The following is a 17575-nucleotide window of genomic DNA, read 5'->3' as shown; positions in this document are numbered from 1 at the left end:
TATGCCCACCCGTCCACTGCCATGATCCTGCAGTAGTCAATCTAATGCTGTACAAGGCGAGCAGAAGTAGTTATACGGTGCGCCTTCCTCTGTACTGGCGGGCGACAGCGTGGGACACAAGGAAAGCATAACTTTTTCTTTGTTTTTACAGCCCCCTTAGCCAGATATAGTTTGCTTTTAAAGGCTGAGAAACCAATTTAGCCCATAATGGAAGCAGCTACTACTTAGTTTTTTCTGTCAAGTTCTAAAAGCCATAACTTCTTTTTCTATGTATGTTGCCTGTTGAGGGCTTGCCATGGTGACATAGTTTTGATTGTTTTGCTAGTATTGTATGATGAAAATATGATCCTTATATTTTAACTCCTTAATGTCTGCTGTTTCTTTCTTCTTTTTTTTGACAGCAGTCATTGAGGTCAGTTTTTATGTTTTAATGCCTTTGTACGGCGCCGCATTACAAATACTAATACTAATTTTCCCTCAGAAATTTACAGAACAGGTGGAATTCTGCACACCCTTAGATAACCTTGGTCCTTGATCTCAGTACTTAGTATTGGAGATACCAACCTGGGTTTGGTTTTTAATTTTTTTTAAATGTCTGCGTGGTTAGTCATTATTGTAAACTGGAATACTTCCGTTTCTGGCATTGCATGTGTGAATATGAAAAATTTGCCGATCAAGTCGTCAATGCGATATAAACCTTTGATATCCACCACTGAAATTGCCTAGGTTGAAGTCCTGGGGGAAATTTTGGGTTGTTGAATAGCCTAGCCACAAGAGTATTTGAGGATTGTAGACTATAGTTGTTTTTACTTCTAGCAGCAGAAGCAGTAAAGACAGGAGTGGGCACAAGATCGTCTGCCTTTCTTTTGGGGCATAGCCAGCAAGGCGTCCAAGGGTACTTGTGGGGAGGCATGGTCGATTATGACCCAATGAGGGATGTGGCCGGCCCTGTAGTGCGTGCACCCACTACCTTCCTTTTTGTTTGCAGTGCCGCTGTTCTTTTTTATAGATAGATAGATATGAGCTAGATCGATAGATACATACATAGATGGTAGATTTCCCTCATTTACAGGCATGGGCCCAGACATATCAAAAGTGAAGCAAACTGCCTTAGTGCAGTCTGCATCACTGGTGCACTCTGTACTGCTCAAGGAAGTGTGCATTTTTTTTGGTGCTCCTTTTATATACAGTGTGACACAATTCTATTGTGTTGCTGTAATAAGTGTGTCGCAGCATTAACACATCTCTTTAGGTGCACGTTTTTCAAACTGCATCTGCGACACAAAACTGCCCTCATTAGAAAATTATCCTATCTGAAAAAAAAACTTAAAGAAAAGAATAAAGGAAAACCAATAGTAAATTGATATTTTGTTTTATTCATTTATCAGACAAAAATAAATATTTTAAAGGTGATTAAAACCTTTTATGAACCCAGTGGTTGTTCAAATACAAAACAAGCCCTCACACGTCAACAATGACTATAAATTTTAACCCCTTAGTGACCGCCCATACGGATTTCTCCGTCGGTCACTAAGGAGCCCTAGGCTAGGCCGACAGGTTTCTCCATTGGCCCAACCTAAGGACTTATGGGCCCCCTGTGCAGAGAGGAGCAGTGCTGTGATCATCTCTAATTATAAGCAGTGATCATCTCTAATTATAAATATCTCTAATTTCATAAACTGAAGTTAATAGCGCAACTCTCAATAGAGGTGTAAATAGATGTAAAGTCAATTTTACTTACCTGTTTTAATATAGTTGGGATTTGAGTCCAAAAAATTTGGGAGAACTAATCCAAAAAACAATGAAAACCCCAACACAAATAAATTTCTTGAAGAATTCATGTCAACGAATTGTAGATTAGAAAGGCCTATAGCCGTTATCATGCCTACAAATAATATATAAAAAATGAATATGCATCATAAAGGAATTGCAACAAATCTAAAAGTTTTTATTTTCTGCTATACACTATGGATATATCTAGCAATTTAAAAAAATAAACATTTAAATATTATTGCATTTTCATACAGTCGGGTTGGGAAACTAATCACACCCCTTGAATTTTTCCTCATTTGTGTAAATTACAGTCCCAAACTTTAAGAGGTTGGGCCATTTACCCTTAGGTTTTTTGTAATGTGTAAGTGTGGATGACAGGATATTAGGTGTTTTACCAATATACATCTATTAAAAGTTCTGCTTTCTTGATGTAAAGTGTCTTTTACCTCATCAGCCAGACATTCCTGACCATAAAATAGCTATGTGATCATGTGATCTTTAACTGTCCACGAGCAATCGACCTGCCAAGACCTTAATTGTATATACACAAATACTAAAGTGGAGTCCTAGCAAGTCAATTGTGCAACGTCCACCCATCAGGGCCTGATCGCAGTGTAGGGGGAGCTGGATTGTCTGGTACCTGAGTGGCTGGCTAGTAATGCGGCCTAGTGCCAGGTATATTGTCACAAATGGCTTGACACTGTGGTACAGAGGAGAGGTATAAATATGGGCACACCACACTATGATATTACCCCTGAGGAAGCTACTTTCAGATTTAAATGTTTTTATTGTATGTCTTGGGGTGTAATTTTCATAGGATTTCAAGGATTTCACATTTTCTGACCTTTTTGCATGCTTCTGCTCTTTTCATATTATAATACTGCATTTTTTGGCATGTTATGGTCCTTATACTTCTACGCTGGGTAGTCCTGGTCCATTTTCTTAGTTTCTCTTAATGCATCCTGACACATGAAAATGTTTTTCAGCCATATTCGTCCTCCAAATACTAAACAAAGCTCTTCCCTTCCCTTCCCTGCGTTTAACCCCTTATCGGAAAATCATGCCCAAAGTCAAAAATGGCACCTTTTTGCCATTTAAAAAAAAATGCAAAATTCTAAAAAAAGTGATCAAAAGGTCGCACAGACCTAAAAATGATAACATTGTAAACGTCATCAAAATCCGCAAAAAAACAACGCCTCCCAAAGCTCCGTACACCAAAAGTATAAAAAAGTTATTAGCGCCAGAAGACAGCAAAATCCCCCAAAAAATTTTTGTACAGGAGGTACAAATTTGGTATTCCTGTAATCATACTGACCCAAAGAATAAAGTAGACATGTCATTTGGGGCGTACAGTGAAATCCGTAAAATCCAAGCCCACAAGAATAAGGCACAAATGCATTTTTTTTTACCAATTTCACTGCATTTGGAATTTTTTTTCCCGCTTCCCAGTACACGGCATGGAATATTAAATAGCACTATTTTGAAGTGTAATTGTTACGCAGAAAATAAGCCATCACACAGCTCTGTACATGGAAAAATAAAATAGTTATAGATTTTTGAAGGTGGGGAGTGAAAAATGAAAATGCAAAAACAAAAAAGGGCTTGGTGCTTAAGGGGTTTATAATGTAATAGATGCTTGGCCAAGGTCGCTTCAGAAACGACAATACTAATTTTGTGTTATTTTAATTATTTTATTTTATGTAAAAGACAATGTAAAAGGTGAAGGACGGCACAATGAAAATTGATTTATATCCAATGGTGGGTGCAGGCTCGTAGGGGTCCGGCTCAAGATCCCCGGAATCCAAATAATCACACAGGCGAGCAGCACTCCGTGTCATGGAAAATTTATTCGCAAGTGGAAATGCAATGTTTCCGCTAACTCAATGTAGCCATTCTCAAGCAATGTGAACAGTGTTACAAGGCGGGTTTAAATCCCCCGCAGGATGTGACATCATCAGAAGTGAATAAAAAATGTACAAAATTCATTATATATTGACAAACATTATATGTGCAGGGAATCAAGTGTCCTTATCATGGCATATAAGAGACAACTTGTGTAGATACATTGTACGTGAATCATGTATCTAAAAGCAATCACCACAATGTGTCAGATTGTCAGTATTTGTAAACATATCTAGAACGCATGTCCAGCGGCAACCAATATACGCAACTTTGCACAGGTACCAGCCCCATGACAAACAGTCACATGGCCAGGAGCGGAAAAACATGGAAAATAATTACACAGAAGAATTGAACTCTTATCATCAAGACCTGGTGGTAAATATATCTTCTATGTCTTTATCCCCTATAAAAATGGAACTATTAAGTAAGGAACTTTCTTTCTGCCATACTGAAAAGGTAGATTGGTTAAGGTTTGAGGCCGAATTGGCTGTTTCTTCCGATCAGTGAAACTGAAAATTTGGTTTGCCCAACAACAGGTCCCTTCTAGTTCCATAGATGCATAAAACCCTATGCCTGGGTTATGCCTTAAAGATTTGGGTTTGTTCAATAAAAGTGATTTTATGCCTTTTGTTAACTCCTGTGCAGTGGAGACATTTATTTCACTAGTGAAACAGGATATTTCAGTATTACAAAATAGATGGGGACATGAGAATCAACCTAAGATTCACAATAATCTACCTAAATCTGTTGGAGTGTCACTTACTGAGCTGATCAATGACGACAAGTTGATAATAAACCTGACGACAAAGGCGGAGCAATTGTCGTCATGGATCGGTAAAATTATATAAATGAGATCCTTCGTCAACTTGCAGAAAAAGAGGTATACCACAAGTTGTCGGAAAATCCATTTTCTTGGATTTTAAAAAGACTCAGGATATTACTGGATAATGGGGCAGATCTATGAAGCTGTCTGAAAGTCAGAATATTTCTAGTTGCCCATGGCAACCAATCACAGCTCAGCTTTCATTTTACCAGTGCTCATGAATATTTTAAAGGGGAGCTGTGATTGGTTGCCATGGGCAACTAGAAATATTCTGACTTTCAGACAGTGTGTTAAATCTGCCCCAATGTGTATGCTATTCATATCATAGACAACGCCACTCATATCTTTCTGATTCCAGAAGATTCATAAGAGTCTCACTGTCACTTTTTATGACTATGTGAACTTGATGGACCCTGACATCAAATTTACCAGGTCATCGACTATCCAATTATTGGACACCAGTATATACATTGAAGAGGACAGACTTAAGACGGACATATATGTTAAAACTACTGATATATGAATAATCTTATGAGATACAACATTGCACACCCCAAGAGAATAATGGATTCCCTTACCTACAGACAGATGGTTAGGGTTAGGAGAATTGTGGATGACCCATCAGGGGTCGACCTAAGATTAAATGAGATGTCCAATAAAATTATATCTAGAGGTTACCCTACCCAGCTATTCACTAGACATAAGGATAGAGCCAAAAAACTAAATAAATCCACACTTCTTATACCCAATGAAAAAGGTCAGAACAGGGTCACTTTGTATCCACTTTTGGATCGCATAGTCAATCTATTGCTAAAGTGATATGCAAACACTGTCTGAATCTGTCACGTTTTCATGCCAACATTGGAGAATTCCAGTCACCTTTGTTCTCTTACGTTAGATCAAAAAATTGAGGGATCGCCTGGTTAGGAGCCCCACAATAAGGAAATTGAACCTTGCAACAGCACTGAAACCAGGCTGTTACCCATGCATGAGCTATGAAAATTGCAACCATATGTTGAAAGGTGACACATTTACTAATCCAATGACTGGCATTAAGTATTCGATAAAACACCATGTAACTTGCAGATCAGATCATGTTGTTTATGTGTTATCATGCCCTTGCCCTAAAATTTATGTAGGGGAGACTAAGACTGAATGTAGACTAAGGCTACACAACCATCGGTCATCCATCAATACCTCTAAACTTGACTTACCAGTCCCTCGACATTTCTCAGAATTTGGCCACAAGTTACACCATCTCAAATTCTGTATCATAAATTTCGTCCCACCTCTCAGCAGAGGAGGTGACAGACAAAAGGTCCTCAAACGACATGAGACTGAATGGATTCATAGACAAAATTCATTACAACCGATTGGTTTAAATGTGGACTTTAATATTAACACTCAACATTGAGTTTGTCCTGAAGGTTCCATCTAACATATTCTTTACACATACCTCAGTCTTAGGATGTCTTATTTTTTTATCTTTTTTTCACCCAGAGCACGTTCTTCACAAAGAAGGGGGACAATCACTACCAACAGATTTTTACAAACCTGCTTCTCTTATATGCATTTATATAATCTTTTGTTTTTCTTATTTGTAAGATATTAGTACCAAAGGTGGTTGACCTGACTCGTTTCTGGTAGTAATGGCAACAAATTGGCTATGTATTTGCCAATTTTGGACTTGTTGTTCTCACGAGAGCCACAGTGACAGGTACAATGACGCCGAGAGAGATCGCAAAGTCATTATACCGTAATCTTGTGCTGTGCTGTGACCTAGATTGCGATACTCTAACGGCGTCGTCCAGTGTGAAGTCCCTGCAACAGTCAGGTATGGCCTTGAATATATGGGAATATTTGCTGAATCTTAGCTATTTTTGATGTTGAATTCTGCAAAGTTGCGTATAGCGTTATTGGTTGCTACACAACCGCTGGACATGCGTGCTAGATATGTTTACAAACAATGACAATCTGGCGAATTGTGGTGATTGCCTTTAGATACACAATTCATGTACAATGCATCTACACAAATTGGGGCAAATTTACTTACCCGGTCCATTCGCGTTCCAGCGGCGGCTTCTCCGCTCTGGATTCGGGTCCGGCCGGGATTTAATAAGGTAGTTCTTCCGCCGTCCACCAGGTGGCGCTGCTGCGCTGAAAGTAAACTCATCGCGCCGGAATGCACCGAGCTGGACCAGGTGAAGGTAAGCGGTCCTTATGCGACACATTTTCGGTTTTTAAATGCGGCGGTTTTTCCGAATACGTCGGGTTTTCGTTCGGCCACGCCCCCCGATTTCCGTCGCGCGCATGCCAGCGCCGATGCGCCACAATCCGATCGCGTGCGCCAAAATCCCGGGGCAATTTAAGTACAAGCGGCGCAAAACGGAAATATTCGGGTAACACGTCGGGAAAACGCGAATCGGGCCCTTAATAAATGACCCCCATTGTCTCTTATATGCCATGATAAGGACACTTGATTGTTACATATTCCCTGCACATATAATGTTTGTCAATATATAATGAATTTTTGTAAATTTTTCACTTCTGAGGATGTCACATCCTGCGGGGGATTTAAACCTGCCTTGTAACACTGTTCACATTGCTTGAGAATGGCTACATTGAGTTAACTCTCATTGGGGTTTTAGAATAGGCATTTATATATATTGATTGTTACTGTAAAATACTTACATCATATTATTTGCTTGCAGACTACTTTCTGCAGACTACTATTTCTCTGTTGTTTTTTAAGCAGCTAAGGTGAGCAAGTTGAATACCTTAGCATTTGGTTTTTACTGCAGTCTGTGTATAGGTAAAATATTATGTCAGCGCCTATCACCTGTTCCAATAGCATCTTAGATGACTATAATAATCCATATAGAAAAGAATGGAGAGGCAAAGATTTTCAACAGCTGATGTTAAGAAGAAATTATATAATTATTCTTACCAAACAATGTACAGAACATTCCACCAAGTATTGGGTCAGGAACGGAGGCAAACAACGCTGTAAATTTTCCAATTGTTCCTAAAATGAACATGATGCCGGCACCATACTGCACAACCCTTCTGCTGCCAACCTGATTGGAAAAAGCACAAAACATTATTTTCATTTATACCTTCTATCTGCATTATGTATGTTATAACCACCTAATAGGTGAGGATTTAACAATAATATAAAATAAATTAGAAGAGTCATATTTTCCCTTTTCATTTCATAATTACACCCTGGAACCAAGTTCCTCTGGTGTAAGTTGGTGTCAAGGTGTACAGAATGTACTGCTAGGTCCAATTAGGCCACACAAAGTTGAGCTATTGGGCAGTTACATGGTAGATACTGCCTCAACTTCTATGGGATTATCTTGACCACACTTATCCACAATTGGAAGTGCAGAGGCCTCCACCTCACTTCCCTTTAAAGTAGCAAAGCCGTTCATGTTGTACAATGACTCTCCTAGCTGGGATTCTGTGGCCCATCCATTTTCCTCTGTCCCAGTAGCAGAGATAGAGTTCCAAGATTCTTGAAAACTTTTATTGGAGGATGAGGGTGAGGACAGTGGACCATCAACAGAGGGATGTGGCGATGTTGAAACACAGCTGCCAACACTGTAGCTTTCTGCAATGTGCAGATTCAGAAGGGCAGCGGTGAGGGGTGGTGATGAGGACCTAGACCCAGCATGGGTAAAAGGCAGTGATACTGTGGAGTAAAAAGGTGGTGGTCAGGAAGACCCAAGCAGGTGGCAGAACAAGCAGCAGTCAGCTTGCCATGTTGTTGCCTGCTACTGTCAGCACCTAGGCACCCAGTAAACAAAGGCCATCCCACATGATGTCTGCAGCATAGCATTCTTTCTCACAGAATGCAGAAAACAGAACGCAGTACAAACAGCATAGCCATGCACCTGCATAGTAAACATGAGCTGCAGTGATTGAAACACCAAAAAAGCCGGGAAACACCTAAGGCTCTCCTGCTGCTTTGGCCCAGCCTGTTCTACCACCTCTAAAGTCACAAGGCTACTTGTCTCCACCACCAGCAGCACCACTATTACTGTCACCAGGATATGAGGCCTTTACCACTATCATTTCCACCTTTGCAACTCATGTCCACACCATCCTTTCAGCTCTCCATCATCCAAAATAATGGAAAGAAAGTTTGGCCCACCGCACAAGCTCTGTTCCTGTGGGTGCGGTCACATGTCATGCTTAACGCATGACTTTAAAAACGCATTGCAGCAGCTGAAGAGGGATTTGCCTAATTAAACAGCTGTTAACACTTGCATTTACGAAATGCAACTGTTAAAGCGTTAACGCGTGTGTTAACATCGAGTTAATGCATGCGTTTGTTAATGCAATGTTAACACCGTGATAGCGGCAATGGCGCTGATTGCTGCAACCAAGTGTCTTTATAAGCTGTATAGCTCCTCCCCTTATTGATGCACGGGGAGTGGTCTGGAGACCTAGTATTGAATCCTGTGCTGCCGCGTCATCCTTGGGGGGGGGGGGGGAGGTATCGCTTGAAGTTGTCATGGGGATCTTACAGTGCCTCCCCATTTTGTTTACTCACCCAATGGACATTTTAGACAGATGTCCAATTAATGAAGAATCTCTCACAGAAAATCACATGGGGGTCTCATGATTACCTGAATTCCCAGGAATTTGATGGCCTTCGGATCCCCCTCATGTAGCAGGTGAATATGTTTCAAAATTGGTGTAGCCCGATCATTAACAATGTCGCCATAATTATGTCTCATTCTTTTACGGAACTACCTATAGGTTTTTCCCAATAAAGTCTAGGGAGCAGCTACATTCAGCCAAATAAATGACCACCTCTGTCCAGCAGCTGACAAAATCATGATCGTGCCAGTTGCTGAAGCTACTAATTCCTTTGTGGTTCTTATCATCTAAATGTCCCGTTAGGCTTCCTTGTGAGACAGTCATGCTTCTGTGGGGGGAGGGTATAGTGAGTGTTCACTATGTGGTCCCTTAGGTTTCTCCCTTTTCTAAAGGTGATCATGGGTCTGGGGCCGAAAGAATTGTCTTAAGTTATCATCCTGTAGAAGTTTATCCCAGTATCATTTAAAGATTACCTCCACATGGGCCTCATCAAAGGTACCCGTCACTCTCACTTGCCCCTGTTTGTTCCCTTGTCTTTTTTCATGTTTAGGAGAGATTTCCTGTCTTTCAAAATTGTGCCTTTAAAAGCCTCTGGTAGGTAGTAGTCAGGGTATCCCCTCAGTTGAAAGCATCAGCGAAGGTCATCTGCCTGTTGACTAAATACAGAGGTTTTGGTACAGCTTGTTCGAATACTGTCCCCTCGGGATGCCTTTCCTTAAGGAATATGGGTGTGCGCTTTCCCACCTAAAAAGGCTATTAAAAGATAGTCATTATCCCACTTTTATATTGTGATATCCAAAAAAGACAGGACATCAGAATTACATTCAGAGGTGAAAAATAGACCCAAGTCATTCCTATTTAGGGTCCCTATGAATTGGTCAAATTCTGTTCGTGTACCGCTCCACAACATGAATACATCCTCTATTAAGCGGTACCAAACTAGAATGTGTTCCTGCCAACTACTCTATTCCTCTGAGAACACAATGTTTGCCTCCCAACAGGCCAGGAGGAGCTTTGCATATGAGGGAGCACATGGGCTTCCCATAGCTGTACCCCTGAGCTGGTGGAAGAATTTCCCACCAAATGTGAAGAGATTTCGGGTAAGGTTAAACTGCAGTAGTTGCTAGATCATGCTGAATTGAGGTGTAAATGGCCTCAACGTCAATGGAGGCTAGTAGTCTTCTCCCACTTCCAGTCCCTCGAATTTCAGGATGTCCGATGTGTCCCTGATACACGTTGGAAGAGATTCCACAACGGCTCTAAGAATCTCATCCACATAAATGCCTATATTTTGACTCCCACAACTATAGGTCTGCCTTTTAAGGGGTCAAGCACCTTGTGAATTTTCGGGAGTGAGTAGAATGTGGCAATTACAGGGTATTCAGGGCATAGGAAAGACAATTCATCATCACTTATTAACTCCAATGAATGTGACCTTTTCAGAATCTCCTTTAGTGCCTCCATAAAAAATTCTGATGCATTAGTCTCCAGTCTCCTATACGTTGTTATATCAGATAGGAGTGTCATGCACAGGTCCCTATATTTGTTTGTATCTAGAATCACCACATTATCCTCTTTGTCTGATGGTTTTAAGACAATCATTTTATTCTCTTCTAGACCCCTTAAGGCCTCATGTTTCAGATGGGTACAGTTCCGATGTCCCCTTGCCTCCAGATCCCTCACCACTAAGTGTGTGAAGAGTTCTACATGGATGTTATCTGCCTGCAGAGGCAATTTAGTGCTCTTAAGTTTGAGATTTGTAAACAGTCCCTTTGACTGGTCTGTTATATTTATCTCTAATACCTGTCAAGGTCCTAACCACTGTCAGGTTATCCATCTCTGTTTCATTTTCTGCATTCTCCTATCCAGAGATTTAAAATACTTGTGCCATTGAACTTTTCTAATAAAGAGCTGTAAACGCTTCACCCAGCTGAACAAATTAAACTTCACTGTTGGGATAAAGGATAGTCCTCAACTCAAGACCTGTTTTTTTATAGTGTTCAGGTTGTGTGTAGACAGATTTATTATCTGCATTGTATCTTGAGAGTCCTGGTTTATCCCACTAGATTGTGACTTCTTAGTGGGTATTGTGGCAGAATAGGGTTCTTTTCTAAAAAAGAAGATGATGTGGGGGGGGGGGGGAGTAAGGATGTAGTTGTGGTTGATGTCACCGCCTCTCCCACTCCCCTGCTTGAGGAGCTCCCTCTGTTATAAGTACCTCCTTTATTTCTTCCTCTTCTACTCCTATCTCTACCGCCTCTCATTACACTGTGTAGGAAAAACCTATAGGGAGTTCCGTTAAAGAATGAGAGATCATTTTCTCTCTCCCAGAAGAAGTCAAAACTGAAAGCCTGTCATACTACAAAGCTTTCCTTATCTCTGCTATTTCCCTTTCCCTGATTTCCAAGATGGCAGTTCCAATTTATTATTTTCCAAATTGAACCCCTTAGGAACATGATTTACTCAATCCAGAAACAACAGGAACCCTAACTTTCACTGAAGCCCAACAAAATTTTCTCTACCTAATTTTTTCTACTACCTTAACCATACAAACAATTGAAAGTCATCTCCCCTCCCTCTGTGGATGGATGGAAAGATTACTCCATGCATCGGATCACATGGGCTTCTCAGGTATATACAGAAAACTTCAACAAACGAATAGATCGAGCTGCAGAGTTTATTCCATTTCAGTAAAATTCATACAGAACAATAGATAACTTGAAAGGCACATGATCGATTACCAGGCAAAGCCAACAAGCCAGCAAGTTACACAAATACAGTGAGAAATGACCTCTCAAAAATCTCCCATGAACATTGCATGGCTTATCTTTTCACAAGATCTCAAACTCTGCAATTTCGAACCTACTGTATTCTTCCCAACACTCTAGGCTGGACTAGAGTCCCAATAAAAATAAAAAGGTCCCTAACATAATTGATTCTGAAATTTACTTAACACTTTTAAGATCAAGGTCTTTTGGTACCTGAATATCCACAGCAAAAATGCACCTTCTAAGATCACACAGAACCTTAAATTTTTTTTTTGTTTTAAACTTAAACCCTTAGAGGGGTTTTCCCACAAATACAATTAAGGCCCTATATTGTTGATCAGTGGGGGTCTCATTGATGGCCAAGACTGGCGCATGGTGCTCAGTCAGACCATGCGCCAGATTTATCAAGCAACGTCAGATAGAATTGTGTTGAAATCCCTATGGTGAAGGTCCACTCCAAAAAAGTTGGTGCACTCTGTCAGGGCAGTGCAGGGAGCACTGAAGAACGTGCTCCAGAAATCTTGAATCTGGGGCACCCTACACTATACACAGGCAATCTGCATTTAGTGCAGTTTAACCTGTTCTTAGTAAATGAGCCCCATTATGAAAATGCTACAGAGATTATGCCAAATGAGAGATATGGTAAACATTAGTTTTTAAAACCAAATTGATTTAATAGCTATCAAAAAGCCAAACATTGGGTGCATTAGAGTGTTCAAAAGTTATTACTGCAAAAAAGACATTTTGAATAATAGGTCTGGGTCCTCAAAGCGTAAAATGTTTACTTATGTTAGGGAGAGGGCTGTATAATAGGGGGGGGGGGGCGTGCACCCCAGTGCCCCCACCACTTTGCCCTGCCCCAAACTGAAGCGCCAATAATGTATTTGGGTCTGGGCTCCCCAGGCTGAATCCTGCCGATGTGCCCCAATTTCACATCTATGGCAGAGCTAGGGAACAATAAGTTCCTTGCTCTGCCATAGACGATCACATGTAAACAAATCTGACAGCGCAGCGTGTGATGTCACAGTGTTGCGATGTCACAGTGCCGCATGTAGCAGGGTGTCGCCATCTTTGTTTACATCCAATATCCACTAGTATCCTGCTGGCACCACAAATGGGTCACATGCAACCCTTTATTGCGCAGTTGCACTAGGCATCATGTGACACAAATTAAGGGGCATTCTGGTGCTCAGTCAGACCATGCGCCCGATTTATAAAGCAAAGTCAGGTAGAATTGTGTCTCAAGCCATATGTTGAAGCTGCACCACAAAAAGTTGGTGCACTCTGTCAGGGCAATGCAGGGAGCAATGAACAACAAGCGCCAGAAATCTTGAATCTGGCGCATCCTACACTACACACAGGCAACCTGCATTTAGTGCAGTTCTTATTAAATGTGCCCCATTATGAAAATACTACAGAGATTATGCCAAAAGAGAGATATGGTAAACATTCGTTTTGACCAACAAATTGATTTTATATCTAAAAGCCAAAAATTGGATATGTTAAATTGTTCAAAAGTTATTACTGCAAAAAAAGACATTTTGAATAATAGGCCCCCACCACTTTTCCCTTAAAGGGGCCCCAACCCGAATCACCAACAATGTATTTGAAGAAAATAGAAAAAAACGAACCGGCACAACAAAAGGAAGTCCACGGCTGTGCTTTGCCAAACTATGCCTGCTTTATTAAGTGAAAAATGCTAAAAACAAACACGAGGAACAATCGGTTAGCGCGTTTCGACAAAAAACGTCTTAGTCATAACCTGTATGCATTCACTACACGCTCACCTTTTAAAACTTGAACAGCTGAGTGATAGATAAAGAGGAAATTAGTGAGACTGTGTGTAATAGTGGGCACAGATGTGAGGACACTGCAACTAAGCACCCTCCTATAGTTTTTTCAACTGCGTACAGTAAACAGTTTAGAGAATATCCAGAATTGTAAATAGATATATTCCTATCCTACTACAGGACCAATCTCTCTCTAGAGTTCTAGATGGAGGAGTCAAATGTGTAGCCAAGAAAGCTCGTACTTTGGGAAGTAAGATGTCACCAAGTCTTTTCAGTAGTCACACGTCTCATCAAATTTGGCTTAATACAGTAGGATGTTATAAATGCGGACATACACAATGCAAGGCATGCGCATACATCTCAGTAGGTGAAAACTTCACCTCTTATGTCAAGAACACTACTTACCCGATAAAGTCCTATATTAACTGTAATTCCTGTAACACCATTTATGTGATAGAATGCTCTGAGTGCCGTAAACAATACATAGGACACACCACAGGCCCTTTGAAAGTTAGAATGAGACGCCATTTATCGGACATCACAAACGATGGAGTTGGTATTTCGGAAGCATCTAAACACTTTAGAGATACCCATAACAAATCCAGTCGTTACTTCAAGTGGACAGGAATAGAAAAAGTCACACGCCCCATAAGGGGTGGAGACATTAAGAGAAAACTCTTTAACCGAGAGACTTATTGGATTTTTATCATGGAGAGTAGAGCGCCGCAGGGTCTAAACAAGAGACTTGATCTCAAGCTTACAAATTAACTAGATAAGTGATGTAATTATAACAGTATGCACATAGAATTGTATAGATACATATCATATTATAATGTATCCATGCCCTCAAGCAGATATGAATATAACAATAATAATTTGTAGATTTTGTTTTATATAATCTAGTAGTATATGATCCTAGAGTATATTCATATAGATGGATGAGGTTGGATGTCATGGATGCATTACATGAATTTTTGCTTTGATCTATACAGCAATAACTTAACAAAGTATGAAGATTTGAGATCAAACTGTTGCTGTAACATCTTATGTCTACAATCTTTCAGTTTTGTCCCATTGTTACACATGTTTTTGTATGTAAATGTGACTACTGTTATACAGCACAGGTGACAGTAAGGAGCATTTTTTTTATATTCATTTTGATTTTATACTGTTTCTTGTAATGGATAAACTCACCAGCATGATACATCTCCCAATCATGTGATTTGGAGGGGACGTGTTCCATCCCTCCCCTGATCCTTGAAGTCAGATGACTGTTCGGGATTGAAGTTTCTCCCATGACCCTCCTGCTCACATGACCGGGGGGGGGGGGAGCTAGATGTCACTCAGCTGTTCAAGTTTTAAAAGGTGAGAGTGTAGTGAATGCATACACGTTATGACTAAGACGTTTTTCATCGAAAAGCGTTAACCGATTGTTCCTCATGTTTGTTTTTAGCATTTGTCACAGCACAGCCGTGGACTTCCTTTTGTTGTGCCGGTTCGTTTTTTTCTATTTTCTTCATTTGTACCAGACGGCTATGGATGGAACTATGTTCGTGCACCAGGAGGTGGCCGTGAAGAGTGCAGCCCGGAATGACTAGAAGGTTGGGTGAGCTTGCTTTTTTCACTTGTTACTACTGACTGTAGTTGGAGTGGTATTTGAACAATGTATTTGGGTCCGGGCTCCCCAGGCTGAATCCTGCCGATGTGCCCCAACTTCACATCTATGGCAGAGCGAGGGAACAATAAGTTTCTTGCTCCGCCATAGACGATCGGATGTGAACAAAGCTGACAGCGCAGCGCAAGAAGTCACAGTGTTGAGATTTCACAGATCTTTGTTTACATCCCATATCCACTAGTATCCTGACACGCCGATGGAAGGGGATGAAGTCAGTGAGCATTGGGGACTGTATATAGTAATATAGGGAGGTTGTATATAATTATTATAGGGGGCTGTATATAGTTATTATAGTGGAGTGTATATAGTTATAGGCGTCTGTGTATAGTTATTATAGAGGGCTGTATATAGTTATTATTGGCTGGCTGTATATAGTTATTATAGGGGGACTGTATATAGTTTTTAAAGGGGGACTTTATATAGTTAAAGGTTGGCTGTATATAGTTACAAGGGACTGTATATAGTTATAGGGGGGTGTATATAGTTATTATATGGGGGCTGTATATAGATATTATAGGGGGCTGTATATAGTAATTATTGGGGGCTGTATATAGTAATTATTGGGGGCTGTGTATAGTTAATGCTGTGGACTGTATATAGGTAATGTTGGGGACAGTTATTGCTGGGGGGCTATACATAGTGATTAATAGGGGGCTGTATATAGTGGTTGCTGGGGAGGTGTATATATTTATTACTGGGGGCTGTATATAGTGATTACTGAGGGAGCTATATACAGTAATTGCTGGTGGAGCTGTATATAGTGATTAATGGGAACTGTATATAGTGATTGCTGGAGGAGCTGTATATAGTGATCACTGGGAGCTCTATATAGTGATTGCTGGGGGCTGTATATAGTGATTGCTGGAAGAGCTGTATGTTGTGATTGCTGTGGGAGCTGTATATAGTGATTGCTGGGGGGCTGTTTATAGTGATTACTTGGGGGCTGTATATCGTGTTGCTGGGGGAGCTTTATATTGTTATTACTGGGGGAGCTGTATATAGCGATTACTGGGAGCTGTATACAGTGATTTCTGTGGGAGTTGTATATAGTGATTACTGGAGGCTGTATATAGTGATTGCTGTGGGAGCTGTATATAGTGATTTCTGGGGGAGCTGTATATAGTGATTTCTGGGGGAGCTATATATAGTGATTTCTGGGGGAGCTGTAAATAGTGATTGCTGGGGGAGCTGTATATATTTATTACTCGGGGGCTGTATATAGGGATTTTTTGTGGGAGCTGTACATAGTGATTGCTGGGGAGCTGTATATAGTGATTGCTCATGGAGCTGTATATAGTGATTGCTGGGGAGCTGTATAAAGTGATTACTTGGGGGCTGTATATAGTGATTGCTGGGGGGCTGTATAGAGTAATTGCTGAGGAAACTGTATGTGATTGCTCGGAACTATATATAGTGATGTCTGGGGGCCGTATATAGTGATTACTGGGGAGGCTGTATAGAGTTATTGCTGGGGAGCAGTATAAAGCGATTGATGTTCCCTGTCTGGACTACATTCAATGGGGTCCCGACCAGATTTTGCGCCCCGGGGCCCCCACCAAACTTAATCCGGCCCTGGTCAGGGATGTTTGTGGGATATATTCTGCTTCAGCCATTCTGTGTGCCTTCACCATTTTGTATTTGTTTTCTGACATCTTGTGATGGCTCCGCATTCTTGTTAATGAAAATATGAAATACAAAGTGTACCTACACTTGGAAATTACCTAGTGCAGCTAGATTAAGCACATGTCTGTGGATAGGCTTCATACACAAAATGATTGGAACAACAACCGCATATGCCAGAATGAATATGTCTTAGACCAGTGATGGCGAAAATTTTGGGGAGAGAGTGCCCAAGCTACAAGCAAATCCCACTTGTATCCAGCAAAGTGCCAACATGACAATTAAAGCGGTAACTTATTGATTTCTGCTGTATCACGTTTTAAACTTATTGGTGTCCTGAGTTCACCAGTAGAATAGAAAGATGGAGAAATTTGGATTCTAGCTTCCCCCTGAGGGTCCCCTGAAGAGGAAGAATCAGGGGACCCAGAGCAGGAGCTCAAATGACAATCCATCTCTATCCACACCTTCTGGCTCCTCCTGTTGTCCTGGCAGCCAACTTTAAAATAGTGCTGAGCATGGCACGTCCTGGGCTGTATTGGTCCACAGGAGAAAGCCTTGAGTCATATCAGGCAAACATTGTGTTGGGGTGAGGGCTTGGGTGCCCACAGAAAGGGCT

General features: G+C 40.9%; 1 protein-coding gene across 2 annotated transcripts in view; it reads right to left on the bottom strand.

The window, feature by feature from the left end:
* SLC23A1 (solute carrier family 23 member 1) overlaps window positions 1-17575 on the bottom strand; it is a 159940-nt gene that overhangs the window by 25262 nt on the left and 117103 nt on the right. For both annotated transcript variants that reach the window (XM_072150625.1, XM_072150624.1), the window contains 2 exons: window positions 7446-7575; window positions 1742-1885 (listed from right to left, as the gene is read on the bottom strand). In XM_072150625.1, coding sequence (XP_072006726.1) covers window positions 1742-1885; window positions 7446-7575 — 274 coding nt within the window. The remainder of the gene's footprint in view (window positions 1-1741; window positions 1886-7445; window positions 7576-17575) is intronic.

This window comes from Engystomops pustulosus, chromosome 4 (genome assembly GCF_040894005.1).
Source record: "Engystomops pustulosus chromosome 4, aEngPut4.maternal, whole genome shotgun sequence".
In the NCBI taxonomy this organism is placed as follows: Eukaryota; Metazoa; Chordata; class Amphibia; order Anura; family Leptodactylidae; genus Engystomops; species Engystomops pustulosus.
Note: the sequence above shows the minus strand (reverse complement) of the source record. Positions and strands in the feature narration are given on the sequence as shown.